Source organism: Paroedura picta, chromosome 7 (assembly GCF_049243985.1).
Source record: "Paroedura picta isolate Pp20150507F chromosome 7, Ppicta_v3.0, whole genome shotgun sequence".
NCBI lineage: Eukaryota > Metazoa > Chordata > Lepidosauria > Squamata > Gekkonidae > Paroedura > Paroedura picta.
Genome location: NC_135375.1, coordinates 89,385,973 through 89,404,905, shown reverse-complemented (window position 1 = coordinate 89,404,905; position 18,933 = coordinate 89,385,973). Strand labels below are relative to the sequence as shown.

The 18,933-nt window shown below is 46.5% G+C and overlaps 1 protein-coding gene across 3 annotated transcripts in view; it reads right to left on the bottom strand.

Annotated features, from left to right (window-relative positions):
• The window catches only part of RNF20 (ring finger protein 20), a 28,804-nt gene that overhangs the window by 5,810 nt on the left and 4,061 nt on the right, over positions 1–18,933 (bottom strand). For 2 of the 3 annotated variants that reach the window (XM_077345336.1, XM_077345337.1), the window contains exons 2-17: positions 18,544–18,734; positions 17,583–17,754; positions 15,835–16,002; positions 15,590–15,737; positions 14,569–14,751; positions 13,240–13,358; positions 11,343–11,489; positions 9,902–9,979; positions 9,692–9,811; positions 6,695–6,874; positions 5,374–5,581; positions 3,826–3,947; positions 3,009–3,397; positions 2,221–2,338; positions 1,361–1,510; positions 144–356 (exon numbers count right to left, since the gene is read on the bottom strand). In XM_077345336.1, the coding sequence (XP_077201451.1) occupies positions 144–356; positions 1,361–1,510; positions 2,221–2,338; positions 3,009–3,397; positions 3,826–3,947; positions 5,374–5,581; positions 6,695–6,874; positions 9,692–9,811; positions 9,902–9,979; positions 11,343–11,489; positions 13,240–13,358; positions 14,569–14,751; positions 15,590–15,737; positions 15,835–16,002; positions 17,583–17,711 (2,472 nt within the window). In that variant the 5' untranslated portion in view covers positions 17,712–17,754; positions 18,544–18,734. The remainder of the gene's footprint in view (positions 1–143; positions 357–1,360; positions 1,511–2,220; positions 2,339–3,008; positions 3,398–3,825; positions 3,948–5,373; positions 5,582–6,694; positions 6,875–9,691; positions 9,812–9,901; positions 9,980–11,342; positions 11,490–13,239; positions 13,359–14,568; positions 14,752–15,589; positions 15,738–15,834; positions 16,003–17,582; positions 17,755–18,543; positions 18,735–18,933) is intronic. The other variant, XM_077345338.1, reaches the window with a different exon arrangement.

The window sequence follows — 18,933 nt, the reverse complement described above, 5'->3', positions numbered from 1 at the left end:
AGCAAATGCCTCGTCCCAAGTATGATACAGCAAAATACATTTCTTGCACATTGAAAAGAGCCACAGCGTTAATGCATGCCTTGGTTCAAGAAGGAGGTGGGCTTGCGCTCCGCTGCTCCATCTCCCGTAATCCAATTAATTACCTGGGTCTTCAGGGTCAGAACCTGGTCTGCCAACTCCTCCTTCTCTTCCTTTAGCAGCTTGTGGATCTGGTTGGATTTGATGCGTTCCGACATGAGCTTGAAGTTGGCGTCGTCCTTCTCCCTCAGCTGCTGCATCAGCCGAATGTTCTGCTCCTGCATGTCCTCAAAGGCTTGGCCCGTCACGTCCATTTCAGAGAGCAGCGCCTCTTCCTCCTGCAAACAAACGGGGGGGGGGGGGGAGTCAAGCCGTGAGCTCTGCCCTGCCCTGCCCTTCTGTGGTTACCCAGGCCGCTTTCAAAAAACAAACCGAATCAAGGTTGCGGCCAGAAGAGCGGCGAGGAAGAGTGAGACCTGTTGAATACATGGCCCACTGACAGCGTGGAAGATGTTGCAAGCAGCTTGGCTTCACACCCAGGAACTGATAGAGGCCCATGGGAGAAGAAAGGCACTTTCCCCTCATCAAATCAGTGGGTACCACTAGTTTCTCCTGCAATGGCCTTCTGGATTTGCAAAATGATTCCCTATCCCACAGCCTGCTCTGCTTTGTGCACCTTTGGGGATTCAGTTGCCTGTGGGACATATGTGTATAAATAGACACACAACGAAGGCTCACAAAACTTATGGAGGAGGAGAATTCCTCCCCCCTCCCAGTACCCATTTCTCAGCCTTTTGCTCAACCTTCCTCCTGTGCTGGCTCTGCTCCCCTCCCCATCTTCACGCTTGCCCATTCTTCTTCCCCCTGTGATGATCTTGCAAGATAAGATCTTGACAGCCATTCTGAGATTGCCTAGAGCAGAGGTAGTCAAACGGCGGCCCTCCAGATGTCCATGGACTACAATTCCCATGAGCCCCTGCCAGCGCTGGCAGGGGCTCATGGGAATTGTAGTCCATGGACATCTGGAGGGCCGCCGTTTGACAACGCCTGGCCTGGAGCCTCACAAGATTACAACACAAATATTTCTTGGTTCTGTTCCCCAACCCCTTTTCTGCAAATCCAGGAGTCCCCGAGTTCCTTCTTGAACTCAGTAGGCAGACTTTTGGACACAAATTATTGGGGCCGGGTTTGTAAGGAGACCTGAGACACTATGCAAATGATGCAAAGACCTCCCAGCCAACCTGCCCTCAACAGGCACAGCATGCCTCACCACCCTTTATGTATTGCAAGACGCCAGAGGCCCACTGCCTCAGAGACTTCCTAAGGAGAAAGCACTCCTTGCCTGCTTAGCCATAGCCAGCTTCTTCTGCAAGTATTCAATCTGCTCCTCCACGGCCCGGATCTTCCGGAGGGCATCCTCATCAGCCATCTTTTTGCTCTCTTTCTTCTCCTTGTCCTCCAGTTCCTTCAGTCTTTGCCTCAGGTCTTCCAACTGCAGCAAGCAGAAGAGGGATGTGAGAAGATGGGGAATGAGCTTGTAACACTCGAAAGGATTTCTTTCTCTCTCTCTCTCTCTCGATTTAATGAGAACTTTCTGTTGATGTTGTTCTTGCCATCAAATCACAACTGACTGATGGTTGTCCCCACAGGGCTTTCAAGGCAAGAGAACTTCAGAGGTGGCTGGCCATTGCATGCCTCCACAACAGAATCCCTTGGTCTCCCGTCCAAGGACTAACCAGAGCGGACCCTGCTTAGCTTCTGAGATCTGACAAGATCAGGCTAGTCTGGGTCATCCAGGTCAGAGCAACTGGAAGGTACCAAACTTCACTCAAAACCTCCTTGACGAAATTTTTCTAGAAAAGTATGTATTTTTAAGGAATTAATTGTGATTACCTGGATCCAAAACAAAACATTAGCAGAGGGAATGCCATTCTAGAATCACAGAATCATAGAATTGGAAGAGACCTCCTGGGTCATCTAGTCCAACCCCTCACACAACCCTATTGCTCATCCACTGTAACCTGCCACACCCTTGAACCTTCACAGAATCAGCAATTCATCAGATGGTTATCCAGCCTCTGTTTAAAAATTCTGGAAAGAACTCTGTTTCACAAGGTAAAATCGAGGTCTTTGCAGATACAGCAGAAGCCATTTCAAATCTACTCTCTTCTAGACAAGAGAGAGAATGGCAGACAGGATTACCTCAGCTTTGGCCTTCTTCTCCGCAGCCATTAATTGAACTTTGTCTCTCTGCTCCTTTGGGGCAGAGCGGTACATATCTAACAACAACTTCATTTCCTTCTGGCTTTCTTGGGCCTTCCTAAACAAAGGGAAAGATAACAGTTACACAAGCAGCACGAGCACCTTCTACCACCGCCCCCAGCCCCCATGACAGGGCGACAACAGCCATCTTGAGACTCGCAAAAGTCACTTTTTGCCCCAGAGGAAGTACACAAACACCATTGCTCATTCCAGAAACAAGGAGACTGAGGAAGTAACCTAACCTTGACGAATAATGGTAGATTCTCCTCCCTGTGTGAGGGGGAGACCACTGGGCTCCATTGACTAACACTCTTTCCAATGGCCTATGCTGGCAGTAAAGAAATAACCCAAAGGGACTCATTGGTAAATTCAGGCACAGAATGGGGATGGCCTGGACAGGCTTCACAGTGGCTCCTGAACCCAGCACTCCACTATTGCCATCTACCACAGATGGACAACCATGCTGGAATGACAGCCGAAAAGAGGCACACGGTCATGCCTGCAATTGCCAGGAAGCCTCCGCACCCAGTTCTAGAAAGCTTCGCTCAAAGTCTTCCAGTGCCTGCCATGTAAGTTATGTGCCTTCCTGTAAGGGCTTGGAGTTAGGGTTATTTGCAGGCCACTTGGAGCCTTAAGAAGTGGGATGACGAGCAATCAGTTCTGAAACGGCACGTCTCTTCAACCCCACCCATGCCATTGGGGAAGGACAGCTGCGGGACCCGCCTTACTTGAGATCAGCCTTCAGCTGTTTGATCACTTCTGCCTCCTTTTTCCTCCCGTCGTCATGCTTCCCTTTGTCCTTCTCTTTGCCAGAGTCCCTCTCCTTCTCAGACTCCTTCTGCTTCTGCTTCTCCCGCTCCCTCTCTTTCTCCTTCTCCCGCTCCCTCTCCTTCTCTTTCTCCTTCTCTTTCTCCCGCTCCTTCTCCCGCCTCTCGCGCTCCCGCTCCTCCTCGTCTCGCTTGGCCTTGGTTTCGGAGGCATCCTCGGCGGGAGCTTTGGAGGCCGCGGATGAAGCAGAGATGTTGTCAGGCTCTTGTTTGATCTCGGGCAACTCCTCCTTGGTGTCTTCGGTGCTGGACTGGGAGTGCAAGAGGGTGCTGCCACTGCGGGAGCGGGTCTGGGAGAACAGGAGGGAAGATAGGCACATGCAAATGTATGAGCAATTCTTTGTCATAGGGATTCCTTATCATCCATGGACCTTGCAGAGCAGGATTTCCCCATTTCCTCCTCTTTCTCCAGCCTGCTAAGTTTGAGTCCACCAGCTTTGTCATGCTCATATAAATCTGAGGTTCTTTTATAGAACTGACAAGCATCTCCAACAGTCCTAGCAAATAACTGAACAAGTTTACCATTTGCATGAATTTAGGCCCACTGCTTGAGTTCTGGAGGTTGCCTTGGACTTCAAATGGTTAGACCCCCCCCCCCCAGAAAACAAACTGCAGAGGTCCCAGAGGCCAACTTTCCCAAACCTCAAAGCTAAGACAAAAAATTGGACCTAACCAAGCAGAGTTCCACAACAGCTCCTCCCTCTGCCATGTCACTTACCTTGCTCAAGTCAGACTGAGCCTCCCTCAGCTTCCGCTTGTACCGCAACACCTCCCCTTTCAGCTGGTGGTTGTGATTCTGGAGGCTACTGATGAGGTGACGCATCTCCCGATTAATGGGACCTGCACAGAAACCATCGCACAGGAGGGTTACAGAGAGGTCTCCACAGTTCTGGCATAACAACTGCCTTGCTGAATCTAAAATGGATACCCAAGTCATTCCTGGTTGATTCACACCCAGTGCATAACTTTACTGGCATGATAAAAATGTAGGAATTCCTTGTTATTATTACTGGGTTTTGTTGTTGCTGCTGCTGCTGCTGCTGCTGAATTGTTGATGCTCCAGACTGTAGTTATAAGAGCAGGGAATAAAATATTCCTGTGAAAGGATGGCTACCCCAGCTCTGCACTGCCTGTAGGTTTTACTAGGAAGCAAAATACTACATTGTCTCCAGTGGAATAAGAAATGAAAGGACAAGGGAGACACCAACAAAGAAGCAGACCTTCCTTAGAATCATAGAGTTGGAAGGGACCATACAGGTCATCTAGTCCAACCCCCTGCTCAACGCAGGATCAGCTTCCTTCCTGGCTGCTGGAAGCTCATCTCACACTTTCTACAGTTTCTAAGCCCAAAACTCTTGCACACCATTGCTGGATTTCTCCAGACCATGCTGGCCACAAGCCCATTCTACACCAACTCTCTAGAGTCACAGGGAAACTATAGTGACCAGAGTGGTCTATTAGAGAAGTGGTGGGCAAAGGATGGCCAGTACTGTGTTCAGTTTTGGGAACCCCAGTTGAAGAGGGATGTAGACAAACTGGAGCGTGTCCAGAGGAGGGCAACAAAGATGGTGAGGGGTTTGGAGACCAAGACGTATGGGGAAAGGTTGGAGGAGCTTGGTCTGTTTAGCCTGGAGAGGAGACAACTGAGAGGGGATCTGATAACCATCTTCAAGTATTTAAAAGGCTAGCATATAGAGGATGGAGCAGAGTTGTTCTCTCTTGCTCCAAAGGAATGGACCAGAACCAATAAGATGAAATTAATTCAAAAGAAATTCCGTCTCAACATCCGGAAGAAGTTCCTGACAGTTAGAGCGGTTTCTTAGTGGAACAGGCTTTCTCGGGAGGTGGTGGGTTCTCCATCTTTGGAAATTTTTAAACAGAGGCTGGATAGCCATCTGACAGAGAGGCTGATTCTGTGAAGGCTCAAGGGGGTGGCAGGTTACAGTGGATGAGCTAAAGGGTTGTGAGTGTCCTGCATAGTGCAGGGGGTTGGACTAGATGACCCATGAGGTCCCTTTCAACTCTATGATTCTAGGATTCTATGATTCAGAGTAAGAGAGTGCACTGCATGCAAGTATTTAACAAGATCTTTTTAAAAACTATCTCAAGCATTGCTGAAATGAAGCTGAATCCCCAGTGTTTGGGCATGACCAGTTTTTCCAGAACAAGTTGATTTAATGCAAAAAGGCTGAGAAAAGCTGCTGGATCCGAGAAAAGGCCTCATATGATGAGACTTGACGTGGAAGTATCTATTGGATAATCATACTTTGCTGAATGCTGGTAACCCATCCCGGGGGCCACTGTGGGTCACAGCGTGCTAAATCAAGGGCCGATGCACCTGCTTGCTCGTTGGCTGCCAGCGTCTGTTCAAACTCAATCCGCAGCATCTCGTACTCCTTGCGGACTTGGGCGAGGGTATCCTCCAGCTGAATGACCTCGGTGCGCAATTTCTTGTGCAGGCTGACTTCATCCCGCTGGAGGGGGAAGAACAACAAGGAGAGCAGCTTTGGGACAGGTGCTTCCCACTTGGATGGGCAGATGAGAGGCTGCAGAAAGGAGAACTTTCCCTCCCCAGGGGAGGGCACAGATTACTAGAGGAAGGAATTCTCTCCTGAACGCTCCCTGCAAAGCCTTTTCCTAACACCCACAGACTGATCACCAGCAGAGGCCGATGGCTGCCGTTATGCTTCTAAGGTGCAGGGCAGCTAGCACAGGTTGTTCTTTGTTCTTCCCAGCTTTCCCAACCACGACTTCAAGGAGTGAAGCCTCACAGGCAACTCAGTCTCCTACAAACCAAAGTTTGTGCGAATCCAACTCCAGCCACAAAGCACTACCGGGGCGGGATGTCCAATCCCAGAAGACTGCTTGTGCCTTTCCAAAACTCAAGGCACGCAGAAGCTGAATTACATCAGCCAATGTAAAATGTGCTGATGTACAGAAATAAAGGAACTCGCCTGGGCACCTCTAGAATCCCAACTCTTGACACTGATCACGTAGCTCTCTTCCTCGCAGGCTCCCCTAAGGTGAAGGAAATCATTCCAGAATGATTTCCTGTTTGTGTTATGAGAAGGGTGGTGACGTGTGTGCCAAGGAAGATGGGCAAGTGCATCATCGTGGTGGGCCCTATGGACATGTACTGCACCCACATACCCCTCTGGAGTTTCAAAACCCTGGATCACACTGGATCTCTAATGAGTCTATGGAGGTTGTGCATAAGACAGACAACACAGGAAGTAAATTCGACTCTGCTTGCCCAGGTGGATGAACACAGTAAATCTTGCTGGTATTACACGGGAAAGCTTCCTGATACAGAGCCGTCCCATCGGTCCACATAGCCCAGTACTATCTGCTCTGCTTGGCCATGAATCTCCAAGCCTCTCCTAGCCCCACAGGACTACGTTACCAGCCATCCCGTCCTTCTTCTTCTGTGAGTTTTTACCAGCATTCCCCTCTTCTGGGAGAGACCTAGACCCCTCCTGTGCTACGTGCAGTGCTCAACAGCTGGCAGACAGCAAGCAGATGCGCAGTGATCACAAGGCATCGCCAGCTTCTTGAGTCAGGAGGGACCAAAAAGAAGGAGCAGTCACCTCAATGAGTTCCACTTGGCGCTGGTGGGTACTTCGGGTCCCGTGGAGTAGAGTGCGGGCCTCGTCCAGCTGCGCTTTCAGTTGGAGGCTCTCGTTATAGAGGACAGAAAATTGGGACTGCATGCAGCGGTACTCGGGGGTCTCCTTTACCACCTCCTCCACGGCCCGCCTCAGATCCACCTGGCCAGCGCAACAGAAGAGGAGGAGGAAAGAAAAGAAAATGGTGTTGCATCATGCCCTTTGCAGGGGCTAAAGCCGCAAGACTATCCACAAGGTCAATCAAGTCAGAGCCCAAGCTGCCTGTTTAAAAGCCACGCTTAGGCGCCATCCCTCGCACCATCACCTGCCCTCCAAACCACTGCTTTGTCCATCACCTTACACTTATCCTCACGTCAATCGCTGGGGTCCCTTCTTCCATTTGATCCTCATGCCAATGCTGAGACCTGATTGGACAAAGCACTGGGCCAGCATTCCAACAGAGAACTTCAGGTTTAACGGGGGGGGGGGTGTGAACATTGCTGTCCCCCCAAGCCCTGGTCTTGAACCATTGCGCCACACTCATTCTCCGTTTGTGGATCATGAGTACAATGAGGTGCCAAACCACTGAGGAAACATTCTCATTTTTTAAAGCGACCCCCCGGGGAGGGTGAAGATTGGGAGGATTAGGGGTCTGAAGTTCGGAGCTGCTGGCTCAGTGATTTCTCCTCTCCCCATTCAGCATCAGTAATATAAGCAGACCAGTTGATCAGAGGCTAGGAGCAGGATAAGCCTGCCTTGATACGATAACTGGACGCAACAGCATGGTATGAACCTCAAATTCCGGGCTCCCCTCCTTTAGCGCCCACAGAACAAGAGGCAAATGGAGCCCTAGACCCTTACTGCTGGATGTGAGCGGGGCCTGCTGGAGCACAACAGCACACTTGTGAACCTTAGTCGACATCAATGTATTCTGTTTTGAAAACAGTTATTGAAAAAATGTGTCTGTGTCAAAGGAAGAAAGCTCGGAAATATTTGTTACTTTTTGTATTCAGGATGTGATTCATACAAATACCATTAACAATAAGGTATAATTTTGGTTCAGATGAACACGAATGCACACCGCTAATATCCTTGGGAGGGAATTAGCTTGAGAAAGGATGGCTGGCTCTAGGCCACCCAGGAAGCTTCATGCTAAGCAAGGATTTGGATCTGGGTCCCCCAGGTCACAGGCCAATACTTGATCACAACACCCTGCTGGCTCTTTTAAATAATGGAATTGGGGAAACTACCAGTTCCACTGGCCCCTACTTTAAGACAAAATCACAAAACAAACACTAACAGCATTTATTTTAACATACTCTGAAGCTGCTTCCCATGCACAAAGGAGAAGGTGATCTAGATATAAAGCTGCTGCAGGAGACAGGAATTCACTCTGCATATTCCCCAACTGGCCACGTGGTGACAGCATTGCATCAGACAGCTCCCAGCAAACTCAAAATGCTTACTGGCTATTTTGAGTAGCCTGAATAAAAAGGTATTTTTGGAATCCTTTTCACAATTTTAGAATGTTATCATCAGTGGACCAAAAGTGCAACCTACAGTCTTCATTTTGGGAAATGCCACATTTAAATCATTAAGGAAAAAAGATGCTCTTCACATGCAACTTTGCCCTTGACAGCTATTTTGCACCCGATACAACCTAATCCAGTCAAGGCTGGACCACCCCCTGATCTCCATTTTAAGGCCCTACAACCTGCACACTGGGGGTTTCTTCACCACAATACAGCCAATGTGTTTCTGTTGTTGTTGTTGTTTTCAAATGAGCAAATCCTGCTGCCCAAAAAGCTTGGCTAGAAAGCCAAAAGCAATTACTACAATAAAGCCAAGACAATGTTCGGAACAAAATTACAAATTCAGACTCAGATGTCTTTAGACAAAACTGCTGAAAGTGTATTAAAGAGTTCACAAAACAAGATTAAAAGGGCAGGTTTGTCCAGACCACACTAGAATGCTGCAAGAAACGGTATTCATCAAACCATTCAAGGCTTCTGGGGCCCAGTGGCCCTGCCTCCTGCAGCCCTGCACGCTACCACCCTGGACCTTCCCATCTTCCAACCAGCCTTCACTAGAAGGGAGGCTAAATTCTGGCATCTTTGGTGCAACTGGAGCAGTCCAGCATTCACAATAAGGAGGCCTGACAGAGCTACCTGCTCTGTAAAAGGAAGCCACTGTTGGCATCTTTGCCTGGGCTTCCCTTCTTGTAATGAGTCACCTGAATCTGTGTCTGACACCGAGAGTTCCTCTGAAAAGGCCTCGTGCATAACCATTGCCAAACCAGGTCAGAGTCTTTTCAGCAGACTCCTCAACCAAGTAAGACAAAGTCCAGCAGTATATGAAAGACTAGAAAAACATATCATCAAACCCGGCACATGTCCAACTGGTCACTTCTTGATTACCTTTTAGAAAGCGGGTTAACTCTTTCTTCCTCCACCAAGATTCTTAATTTTTTAAATTGCTTTAATTGCTTAATTTTTTAAATTGCTTTCATAATCTTCTATAATTTTACTGATTAGGATTCTGACCCACTGCAGCTGAGATTTCGCACTGCTTATAGTATCCCTGTTCAGCAGGTCAGCAGGGTCAATCCCGGTTAGTACTTGGATGGGAGACCACCAAGGAAGGGCAGGATTGCTATGCGCAGGCCGCTGGTGGCAAGGCACCTCTGTTCATCTCTTGGCCAGGAAACCCCATGGGCTTCCCCTTAAGCCAGCCATTGCTGGGCTGCATGTTCCACCACCATTTATTCTCCCTTGCTTTCATGACAGGTTTGCTTCTTTTAAGAACTTGACTTTGATGTTGTCATTCTGAACTGTGGGTTGCTTGCTATCGTTTTAAAACTGCTGTGACTATTATTACTAGTATTCCAATATAAATGAGGCAAATAAGCTTATTAAACAGACACAGGTAAGCACACATGTCTCCAGGCTTAACTCAGAGGCAGGGGTGTGTTTTCATTACCTTCAGCTTCTCGTTCTGACTTGTCACTTCCTCGAAGTCTTGACGCAGCTTCTCCACTTCACTCAGGCGGTTCTCAGCCAGCTCCTTGTTCTCCTCGAGCTCCGCGTTCATCTCCTCAAACTGGACAGGAGAAGGCAGAAGAGGGCAGAAGAGTTAAGGCCTCGCTTTGCCCCTCTCGCCCAGCTATCCCCGCGTATTCGTGAAAGTCACCTTACGAGAGTTGATGGTGATGGTGCCCCCATATAGACTGCTCCCTGCCCCGTACACCTTGTATCCTTTTGAATTCACCTGCAAAGATAAGGGTATTTTTTTTTAACAAAAACAAAGAAGTTTCACCTTCACACACACAAAACACCTGTTTGAGTCCAAATCTATGTAAGGAGATTCCTAAATGAGATCCATCAAGTATAATGGGGCTTATTTCCAAGTACCTGTGGACAAGGAGGACAGACCTTTAACCATCATTCTTCACTGGTAATCTGGGCTCTACATAAACAGTACTAGGCATCTGATAATAAACATCAGTATTAAAGACAGAGGTGGTCTCCCCTCTCCACCACCCTGCAAAACACTCTCTCTATGCTCAGAGCTAGAAACTTGGCTTCCACATTTAGAAGGGGGGGAAAGCCATCAATTCCAACTGCCCTGCACAACGCATGTAGCCAATGAATTGCTCCTCTCCTTGTTAGGCATGTTACTCTACACTTAGATTCTGTACTCAGCCCAAGGCAAATTCTGCAATTTACATACACTGCTGGTGCAGCATTTCTCTGCATCTACCTTGTATAGTCTACAATGCTATGCATAAATTCTCCCAGTTTTGCCATGATGCAAAGAGGGAAAAAAACTAAGAAGACTCTCCGCTGAGCTCCTGGAAAACTTGCAGAACCGCCCTTTGGCTTCTGCAATATTCATAAACATTAGCCATAGGCTTTCAACTGTAGCTTCCCAGAAACTTGGGATTAAGTAATGTAAGCTGAAATTTTCTCAGCGTACAGTATCACTTTCTGTGTGATCCTTTACAAATATTTCTTATGAACTCTTGTGACATCCTGGCTTATACTCTGTCCCTGATTATAAGCCAAATTTATCCTGTAAGAGGAGGAAGAGCAAAATGCCTCTGCAAGAACATATTCTGCTCCCAAAATACTTCTGCTCGCCATTACCAAACTTCCGAAAGCAGAAAAATCACAGGATACTGCCTGGGCCGACATCAGATGGAGTCTATTCTAAACCCTCTCCCTCCTAAAGCAGCCATTTTCAGCTAATAAAAACCAGTATTGTAGCATATAACATTATGTTCAGGATTTCAGAATTTTATTTTTCCATCTATCAGACTGGATGAATGTGTAAGATAGCTGGACGCAAAGTAAGATAAAATCCAAGCTTATCTGGGGGAAGGGGGGGCACTTTTCTCCTAAAGATATCACAGATTTTATCTGGGTTTGGAACCCTGCTTGGGCCATGAAGCTCAAGGGGTGCCTTCGGGCCGGTCGCCCTCTTTTAGACTCACCTACCTAAGCAAGGTTCTTCTGAGATATAAGATCCATTATAAACTGAATGTCCACTGTAACTTCTCCCAAGCACCTCAGAGGAAGGGCGGGAGAGAAATACTTTCCCATCTCAGCTCCTGGCCCGGCCCAATGCTTACCCGCTCGAGGACGTCTGCTAGATGCCTATTGAGCCGTTGTTCCCGTTTGCGGATTTTGTCAATGTCCCACTGGAGGTCGTCAATCATAGTCTCCAACACGGACACACGAGACTCTGCTGTCTCCACCTTCCCTTGCAATTTGGAAAACTGGAACGTCAGAAACAAGAAAGTGGGTCAATGCAGGAAATGGTGTTCTTGGTGCTCTTCTGCAGAGTGACTACAAACACCTAACTTTGTGCACCTTTTGCCCCATGGATTTCTTTTTAACCCTTCACTTGGGACACCTTTATTATTTATTTGTTACATTTATAGTCCACCTTCCTCCTTGGAGAGACTCAAGACAGATTACATAAAACCCCATAAAATCCCTGATCTTAAAACCACCAACCTCCAGGTGGCAGAAAAGTAAGGAAATAAAGCCTTCCACTCCCTCCACTTCTATTGATGATGTAGTGCAAACTGCGCGGGGGGGGGGGGGGGGCGTTCTTAAACAACCTGCCTCAACCAAAGACCTGGCTGTATGCATTGTGCATACAGCCATATTCCAATTTTCTAGCTGGTGGGGAAAAACACAGGAATAGTTTGAGCTGGCAACTGTAGATGGCAACAACGGTTATCTCTTTGAAGAAGATGAAGAGTTGGCTCATATATGCCGCTTTTCCCTACCCGAAGGAGGCTCAAAGCGGCTTACAGTCGCCTTCCCATTCCTCTCCCCACAACAGACACCCTGTGGGGTGGGTGAGGCTGAGAGAGTCCTGATATCACTGCTCGGTCAGAACAGTTTTATCAGTGCCGTGGGGAGCCCAAGGTCACCCAGCTGGCTGCATGTGGGGGAGTGCAGCATCGAACCCGGCATGCCAGATTAGAAGTCTGCACTCCTAACCACTACACCAAACTGGCTCTCTCCACTTTTTAGGAACAGTCTCTCAACTTTTCCTTTATATGTGAATTTTTACAAAATTACAGCTCACCGTATGTTTCCTGCATTTCATGCCCCTTTGGCCTTACAACCCAGGATTCATAACTCCAGTATGATCTGGCTCTTGAAAGCCCAGACTGTGGTTTCCCAGTTCTGACATAAATGGCAAGCTATGAAAGCAACTACTCTTGTTACCATGGATGAGAGGCGGGAACACTCAAGTCCCAGGTTCAACCCAAGCCCATTCACACTGCAGCCAGTGATATCCCACGGGCACCTTCTATCACCCTCAAACAACAGGTGTCTACGTTTCCTCTCTCTCTTTGATGCTTCCCAGATCCACTCTATAAAGAATCAATGTGGTGCAATGAAAGAGCACTGGGAGAGCTGCTAGTTAAATAGACTAGCACTGAGAAAATGTCTTGCCCAACTATATCACTGGGCTGAATGGATAAGTGCATTTCCCAGGCCTCCTTGGAGAAGGATGGGACAGAAAAGGGATCAACAAATATGATGATTCAGTGTCAACCTGACAGTTTAAACATCAGCATTTGGCCCTGTTGTAAATTTAAAGCTGTTGTTATTATATTCACCTACTTATTCTTGCCTTCGGTTTAAGTCTGAACCAATTTTTACATCTTTTCAATAAAGCCTGTAGTTTTTTATTGGTGTGTTCCAATGCATGGGTGAGTCCAAACCCAGCCTTGGTCAAACTATCAAAAGGGGGGTCTGTTATAGGTCTGGAGACCGGGGAATCATATCATCCTTGCAAGGATATGGTGACCCCCAAGCATAAACCCTGTCTTTGACACTCAGCCCCGTCAGATCTCCAGCTAGCACAAACGCCTCCAATCAGCAACATCCCCTCCCTTTCCTCCGCATCTCAAGTAGCAGAATATCTGTTGCCAACATTCTCATTAACTTGTTTTGCTCATCACCTCACTGTTGACTTCAGTGCACATTCCTTTCCTTCCGTACCTCTTGTGACATGGCGCGGTGCTTTTCCTGCAGCAAGTCTGCCAGTTCCTGTAGCCGCCTGTTTTCATTTCCAAGGCAGGAGTTCAGTTCTTGGACAGCCTCCTCCATCAGAGACACATCTGGAGGAAGAATGGCATTGGGGACACTACTGTGAAAAGCACCGGCTTGGATTCTGCTGTCATTTCCCACTGATACCCTCCAGTCAGCAGGGGGAGGGGGAGTTTAATTTTCTCCAACTCCCCACTCCCCCTTCTCCCTGCTCATGAGATCCTCTGACCCTTAGGGGCTCTCCACCACATGGGGACCACAGGACATAAGAACCTGGCAGGCAGGCAGCCATTAGGACTGCACATATGCAATTCAAGTGCAGAATTCAGCATCCTTGGAATTACTCTAAGCTTCTAGTTCTCAAGGCTACAAAGTAGGCTTGAAAGAACATGCTGGAAAACCCTGATATTGTCCTTTTCAGGTACTATTGAATTTGAAGGAATCTACGGCAGTGCTACTCACTCCATGGCTCACAGAGAGCCACATTCACAATGACTATCCACCAAAAGAGCCACACTGCAATTTTCCTGTGCAGTCGGGGCTGGCTGTAGAATGACCCTAAACCTTGGGCCTGTCAGCAATCACAGTGGCTTGGCTCACTATAGATATATTTGTCGTCAGAACTGTGTTCCACAGGGCCTGTAAAATGGCACTTTTCCACCAGGCTAAAACCAGGACACAGATGAACTGTATGTCCCCGCCCCTTCCCCCAGGGATAACACATATACTCAAGTATAAGCTGAGGGGGGCTTTTTCCGTGTAAAAAATGTGCTGAAAAACTCAGCTTATACTCGAGTACATACGGTACCAACATACTACCCACATATACTGAGCATTAAGATAGAGTTTTTACTGCTATTTTTTGTGATTACAGTTTTTATATTCTGCTTTTAACACTACTGGGGAAATATATGTTGTGCACTGCTCCGAGCCTGGATTCAGAGAGGGGTGGTTAATAAACTTAATAATGATGATGATAATATAATAATATATAATAATAATAAAAGACAAACCAGGCCTTGCCAATTCCCTAAGACCTATTAATCATCGTGAGAAGCATTTAGTGAGTAAACTGAAAACTTTTCTTCCGACAGCTTCTGTGAACTGTGTGGCACACCCAGAGAAGTCCCATAAATTATCGATTTTTTACTAGGCCGACTTCAAAGGGACAGTACTCATCTAAATACTACTTCTGCCATTTAGCAATTGCACGCCCACTGTCAGATGCAAACAATATCCTGCGTTTGCCCAAGGAGGAAGAGATTTGGATCTACGCCTTACCTCCACTGTTCAGCTTTTGGGACAGCATATCCACTCTCTCCTGTAGCTTGTCGTACATGGTCACAATCTGAGTGACAGCACGGCGGGAAGACTCCACCCGTTCCTGCAGCTGAGACTCCATTTCCTCACTGGTGCTGCTGGCCAGGGTAGCCAGAAAGGAGAATGCAGGCTCAAATCTTTCCCCTAAAAACAAGGAAGCAAGGAAATAGACACAAAATGACCTCTATACTCCCATAAACCCCAAAAAGAAATTATTTCTTACCTCTCAAGGGCATATCTAGGTTTCTGTAAAATGGCATTACGAGAGAAAGTATAAGCCAATTGCAAAATTGGGTGATAGGTATAAAATAGGAAGTGCCCGCCAAAGTATGGACAAGTAATTATTAAAAAGTGATATGATGATCTAAAAAATGTAGAGGCCGGAGAAAATTTCCTAAGGGTGGTACTTTACACCTCACAGATAAGCAAAAATGTCTGCAAACACTGCAGGTATATGCTGGAGATGAGGAAGGCATCACGGCTCCGATCGCCACATGGTGGGCAAGCTGAATTATAAAAGATGGATGGAATAGGGTTCAGAAAGGGATTAGAGACACTGGAGTAAAATGATATGTCTTTTGGGCAGAACAGCTACCCATGAACCGATGACATCACATTTAACAAGAGGCAGCTAAACTGTTAACTGAAAAGCATTGAGAACTGCCGTACTTTACCAAGGTGGGAATTGTAATCTGTTACAATCATGGACAAGAAATCAATATTGAAATGAGATGACAGTATGAACAAAAATGCACAAGGACTTTTTGTTCACCATAGGGTCCTTTTTTACTGACTTCTGGAAAAATATTTTCCCAATGGAATCTCTTAAAAAGTAAGCATTGACTTGGGTGTACAGTTAAGATTTGGAAATTCTCCTTAAGTTGATGGGGCTGAATGAGAATGGTGTTTATCTGTGCATCATTGCTGAATGTATTTGAGCGATTATAATAATTTTAAACCCAGGCAGGAGCACAAGCCTCACCTCGCTCCCTCTCATCTTTACGTTCCTGGTTGCTGTCAGAATCTGGTTCCGGCTCTGGCACTACCAACGCTTTCCGTTCTGACAGGAGGTCTCCCAGGCCTTGGTCTAAGTCATAGCGTTTCAAGATGATGCGGATGTTTTCGTCAAACTGAATGAAAAGAGGGGGGGAAACGCTCCAGTTAACTTCAGGAGGACAAACACATTATGGAAAATGGAACAGCAAAAGAAACAAACGGTTGGCAGACCTGGCTCCAGTAGCGATTGACAATCAACAGGGAAGCGTCGTCCGTGGCCTGTCGCCGCTCGAGCTTCTCAATGTGCTCCCGCAGCTCATCCTCAATGGCCTGCCGCTGGTCCAGCATCTCGGCCAGCTTGCGGTTCTTGGTCTGCAGGGTGCGAATGTCCAGCTCTTCCTGCAATCGTATTGAGCAAGTTTATCACTACAAAGGGACAGCAGCTGGAGATCATGACTGAACAAACACACCCAAAAAGCTCCATGTAGAAACCCCATTGGTTAGGCACGTTTTCTTTGCTTTAGGATGCTTTGGGCTGATACTGCATTGAGCAGGGGGTTGGACTAGATGGCCTGTATGGCCCCTTCCAACTCTATGATTCCTATAAAAGACTAGCAAGAAAGCCCATTGCAACCAGGAATTTAATGGGCGCTAGGACCCAGGGGACACCAGCAGGCACAGATCTCTCTCTTCCTCTCTCTCTCTCTCTCAGCAGGAGCCATAGCAGGTAATCAGGGTTGCTTTGCAGTTTGGCAGAGCTCTCTGTGTCTCTGTGTGTGTCTCTCAGGCGTCTGACAGCAAAGTGGCTAGCGTCCAGGGAAGGAGGGCAGGAGCTGGAGAGGGAGGGCCCTATTCCATCTCAGACAGACAGGACACTCTCTACCCCCAGGACTGTTTCACAAATATTAAGAGGAACAATAGATAAGGATGACTGGAATGGGATTCAGAAAGGGATTAGAGATATTGGAGTATTGAAGAGTCTTTTGGGCTGAACAGCTACCCATTAACCAATGATATTTAGCATCACATTAATGATAGGAGCTAGCCTGTTAATTACTAAGCACTGGAAACTGCGGTACTTTACCAAGGCTGGAAATAAGGTTGCAGAAATCGCAGTTTGTCATGATCATGGACAAGAAATCAATGCTGAAACGTTGTGAAACAAAAGAGTCCTGACCTACATGTGCTAAGGGTTTTTTATGTGCAAGGAGAGATCAGTTAATAATGTTATCATTTATCTGCATCTGAGATACGCAAAGGGCTTCAGTAAGAACTAGGCTTCAAACCACGCAGATGGCTGATGAAGCTCACCCTAGTGACTACTGGAGTCAAGGTGAGGCAAAAGACAATATCACATCACTTTACAGGGGTGGAGACATCATCGGTATGGGACCTATCCTTTGGGATTCTACGGGGAGCAATCCTATTCCCCATTCTATGCAACCTGTATGTACAACCCCTAGGACAAACCTTTCATAGTACTGGGGTTGGCTGTCAACATTATAATGACAACACCCCAAATCACCTAGTGATATGGTCAAAGTCCTGAATCCCTGCCTGTCTGGCTGAGTGAACAAACTGAAACAAAACACTGACAATACACAGGTCATACAGTTTGGTAAAACACAAATGTTGAAGGACATTGAGCATTCCACATTTGATGGGGTTCCTTTGACCCCCATTGACTTGGTCAAGAGCCTAGTGGTTATAATGGACCCAACTTTAATGCTGGAAAAGCAATGCAGCTGCAAAAAAACCAAAAAACACTTTTTACCAACTTAGTTTAGCCTGGAAAATGGCCCTCAATATTGACTTTGCCAACTGGATCCATGCCATAGAAACATCAAGACTAGACTACTGTAAAGCCCCCTACACAGGTATTCCCCCCAGCCTGAATTTTGGAGACTCCAGTTAATACTATCAGGACATAAACAGAATATGCAGGAATTAATCCTGTCATTTTGTAGAGAAATACAAACCGTTGAAGAGACGCCACCAAGTTTAATGGTCTCCACAGTGGTCCCTGAGTCTTCAACCCCGGCCTTCTTCTCTGGGGGTCCCGAGGGGCTGGACTCTGCCACCACTCGTTTGTTCCCAATTCCACTCATGGTGACTTTCTTTGCTAAAGATGTCTGCTCTTTAAAGTGTTGCCTGGAAAAGACAGAAGTTTACTATATTATTGCTGCTTCTCTATTTTCAATACCATCCTAAGCAGACTTGCTATCCCAATGAATTTAGAATGGTGTCCTTGTTTTGGCCTGCACTGTTTTGTTCCAGGATTTCAATCACTGAAAGCATGTTTGAAATAAACTCCAAATAAGTCACATCTGTTGTATGCAAATATTTGACTCTGAGATATTAGGGTACACTTACTGAGATAGCAAAGTGAGCTCCAGCTTGCAGTTTTCTCTCACCTATTAGGTTTGTTTGCAACTTTGCTTGTACAAAACTAAATAGGAGGGGTAAGACCCAGTGAAGGACCAGACAGAAAACACTGAGTATGTATTCACGACATTAGTCAAGTATATCTTATTATTATTAGTATACAATTATTATTTTCCGAACAATCACTAATTGTGCCTTTATATATTTTCTAAGAATTGATGTCCCTTGAAAAAGCCACACAGCGAAACACGTTGTGATCGGTTTAATAGTCTGAACATTAAAGAACCCACTGAAGTTTAAAGACTCCTTGGAAGTCTGTTTATTATACTGTGACACTTGATACACCATATTGGTATCCCAGTGCCCTATTGCTTGCTTTGTGTACAAAACTAAGGCATTTATAACTTTTTCATTTGCATAAATATGTCAAACATTTCAATTTCATATCTTCAGTAAGTCCCAAATGATGTATTTCATGTTGCTAAGGCAGAAAATTAGTTTGGGTTTGATAGGACAGTAAATATTGCACAGATTTTGAATTTTCCCCAAACTTACTTTTTCTCCACGTAGTTTCAAAATTTCTAGAAGTTTTACATCTCTAGACATGATGCGCACCAGCAGCCCAGGGGGAAGGCCTCACCCCCGGTTCTCCAGAAACAGCAGAAAACATTTGGGAGCTCCCACTTTATTTTAAGCCAATGTCACCATGTACTGAAGAACCTCTGAACACTGAAGGAAGAACCAAGCTACAAAAGAGTACAGAGCATTTAACGAGAGAAAACACAAATCATCTGAAGAAATTCAGCAAGTGGTGGCCTCTTCAGTTTTGAAGGAGTTCTACCTCCCCTCCCCCCTTCCATTTCTTATTATCTTTCTCTTCTGTGGGAATGGTATTTCTCAAGGGGGAAAGGCAGCACAGTGCAATGGTTCGAGTCTAGCTAGGTT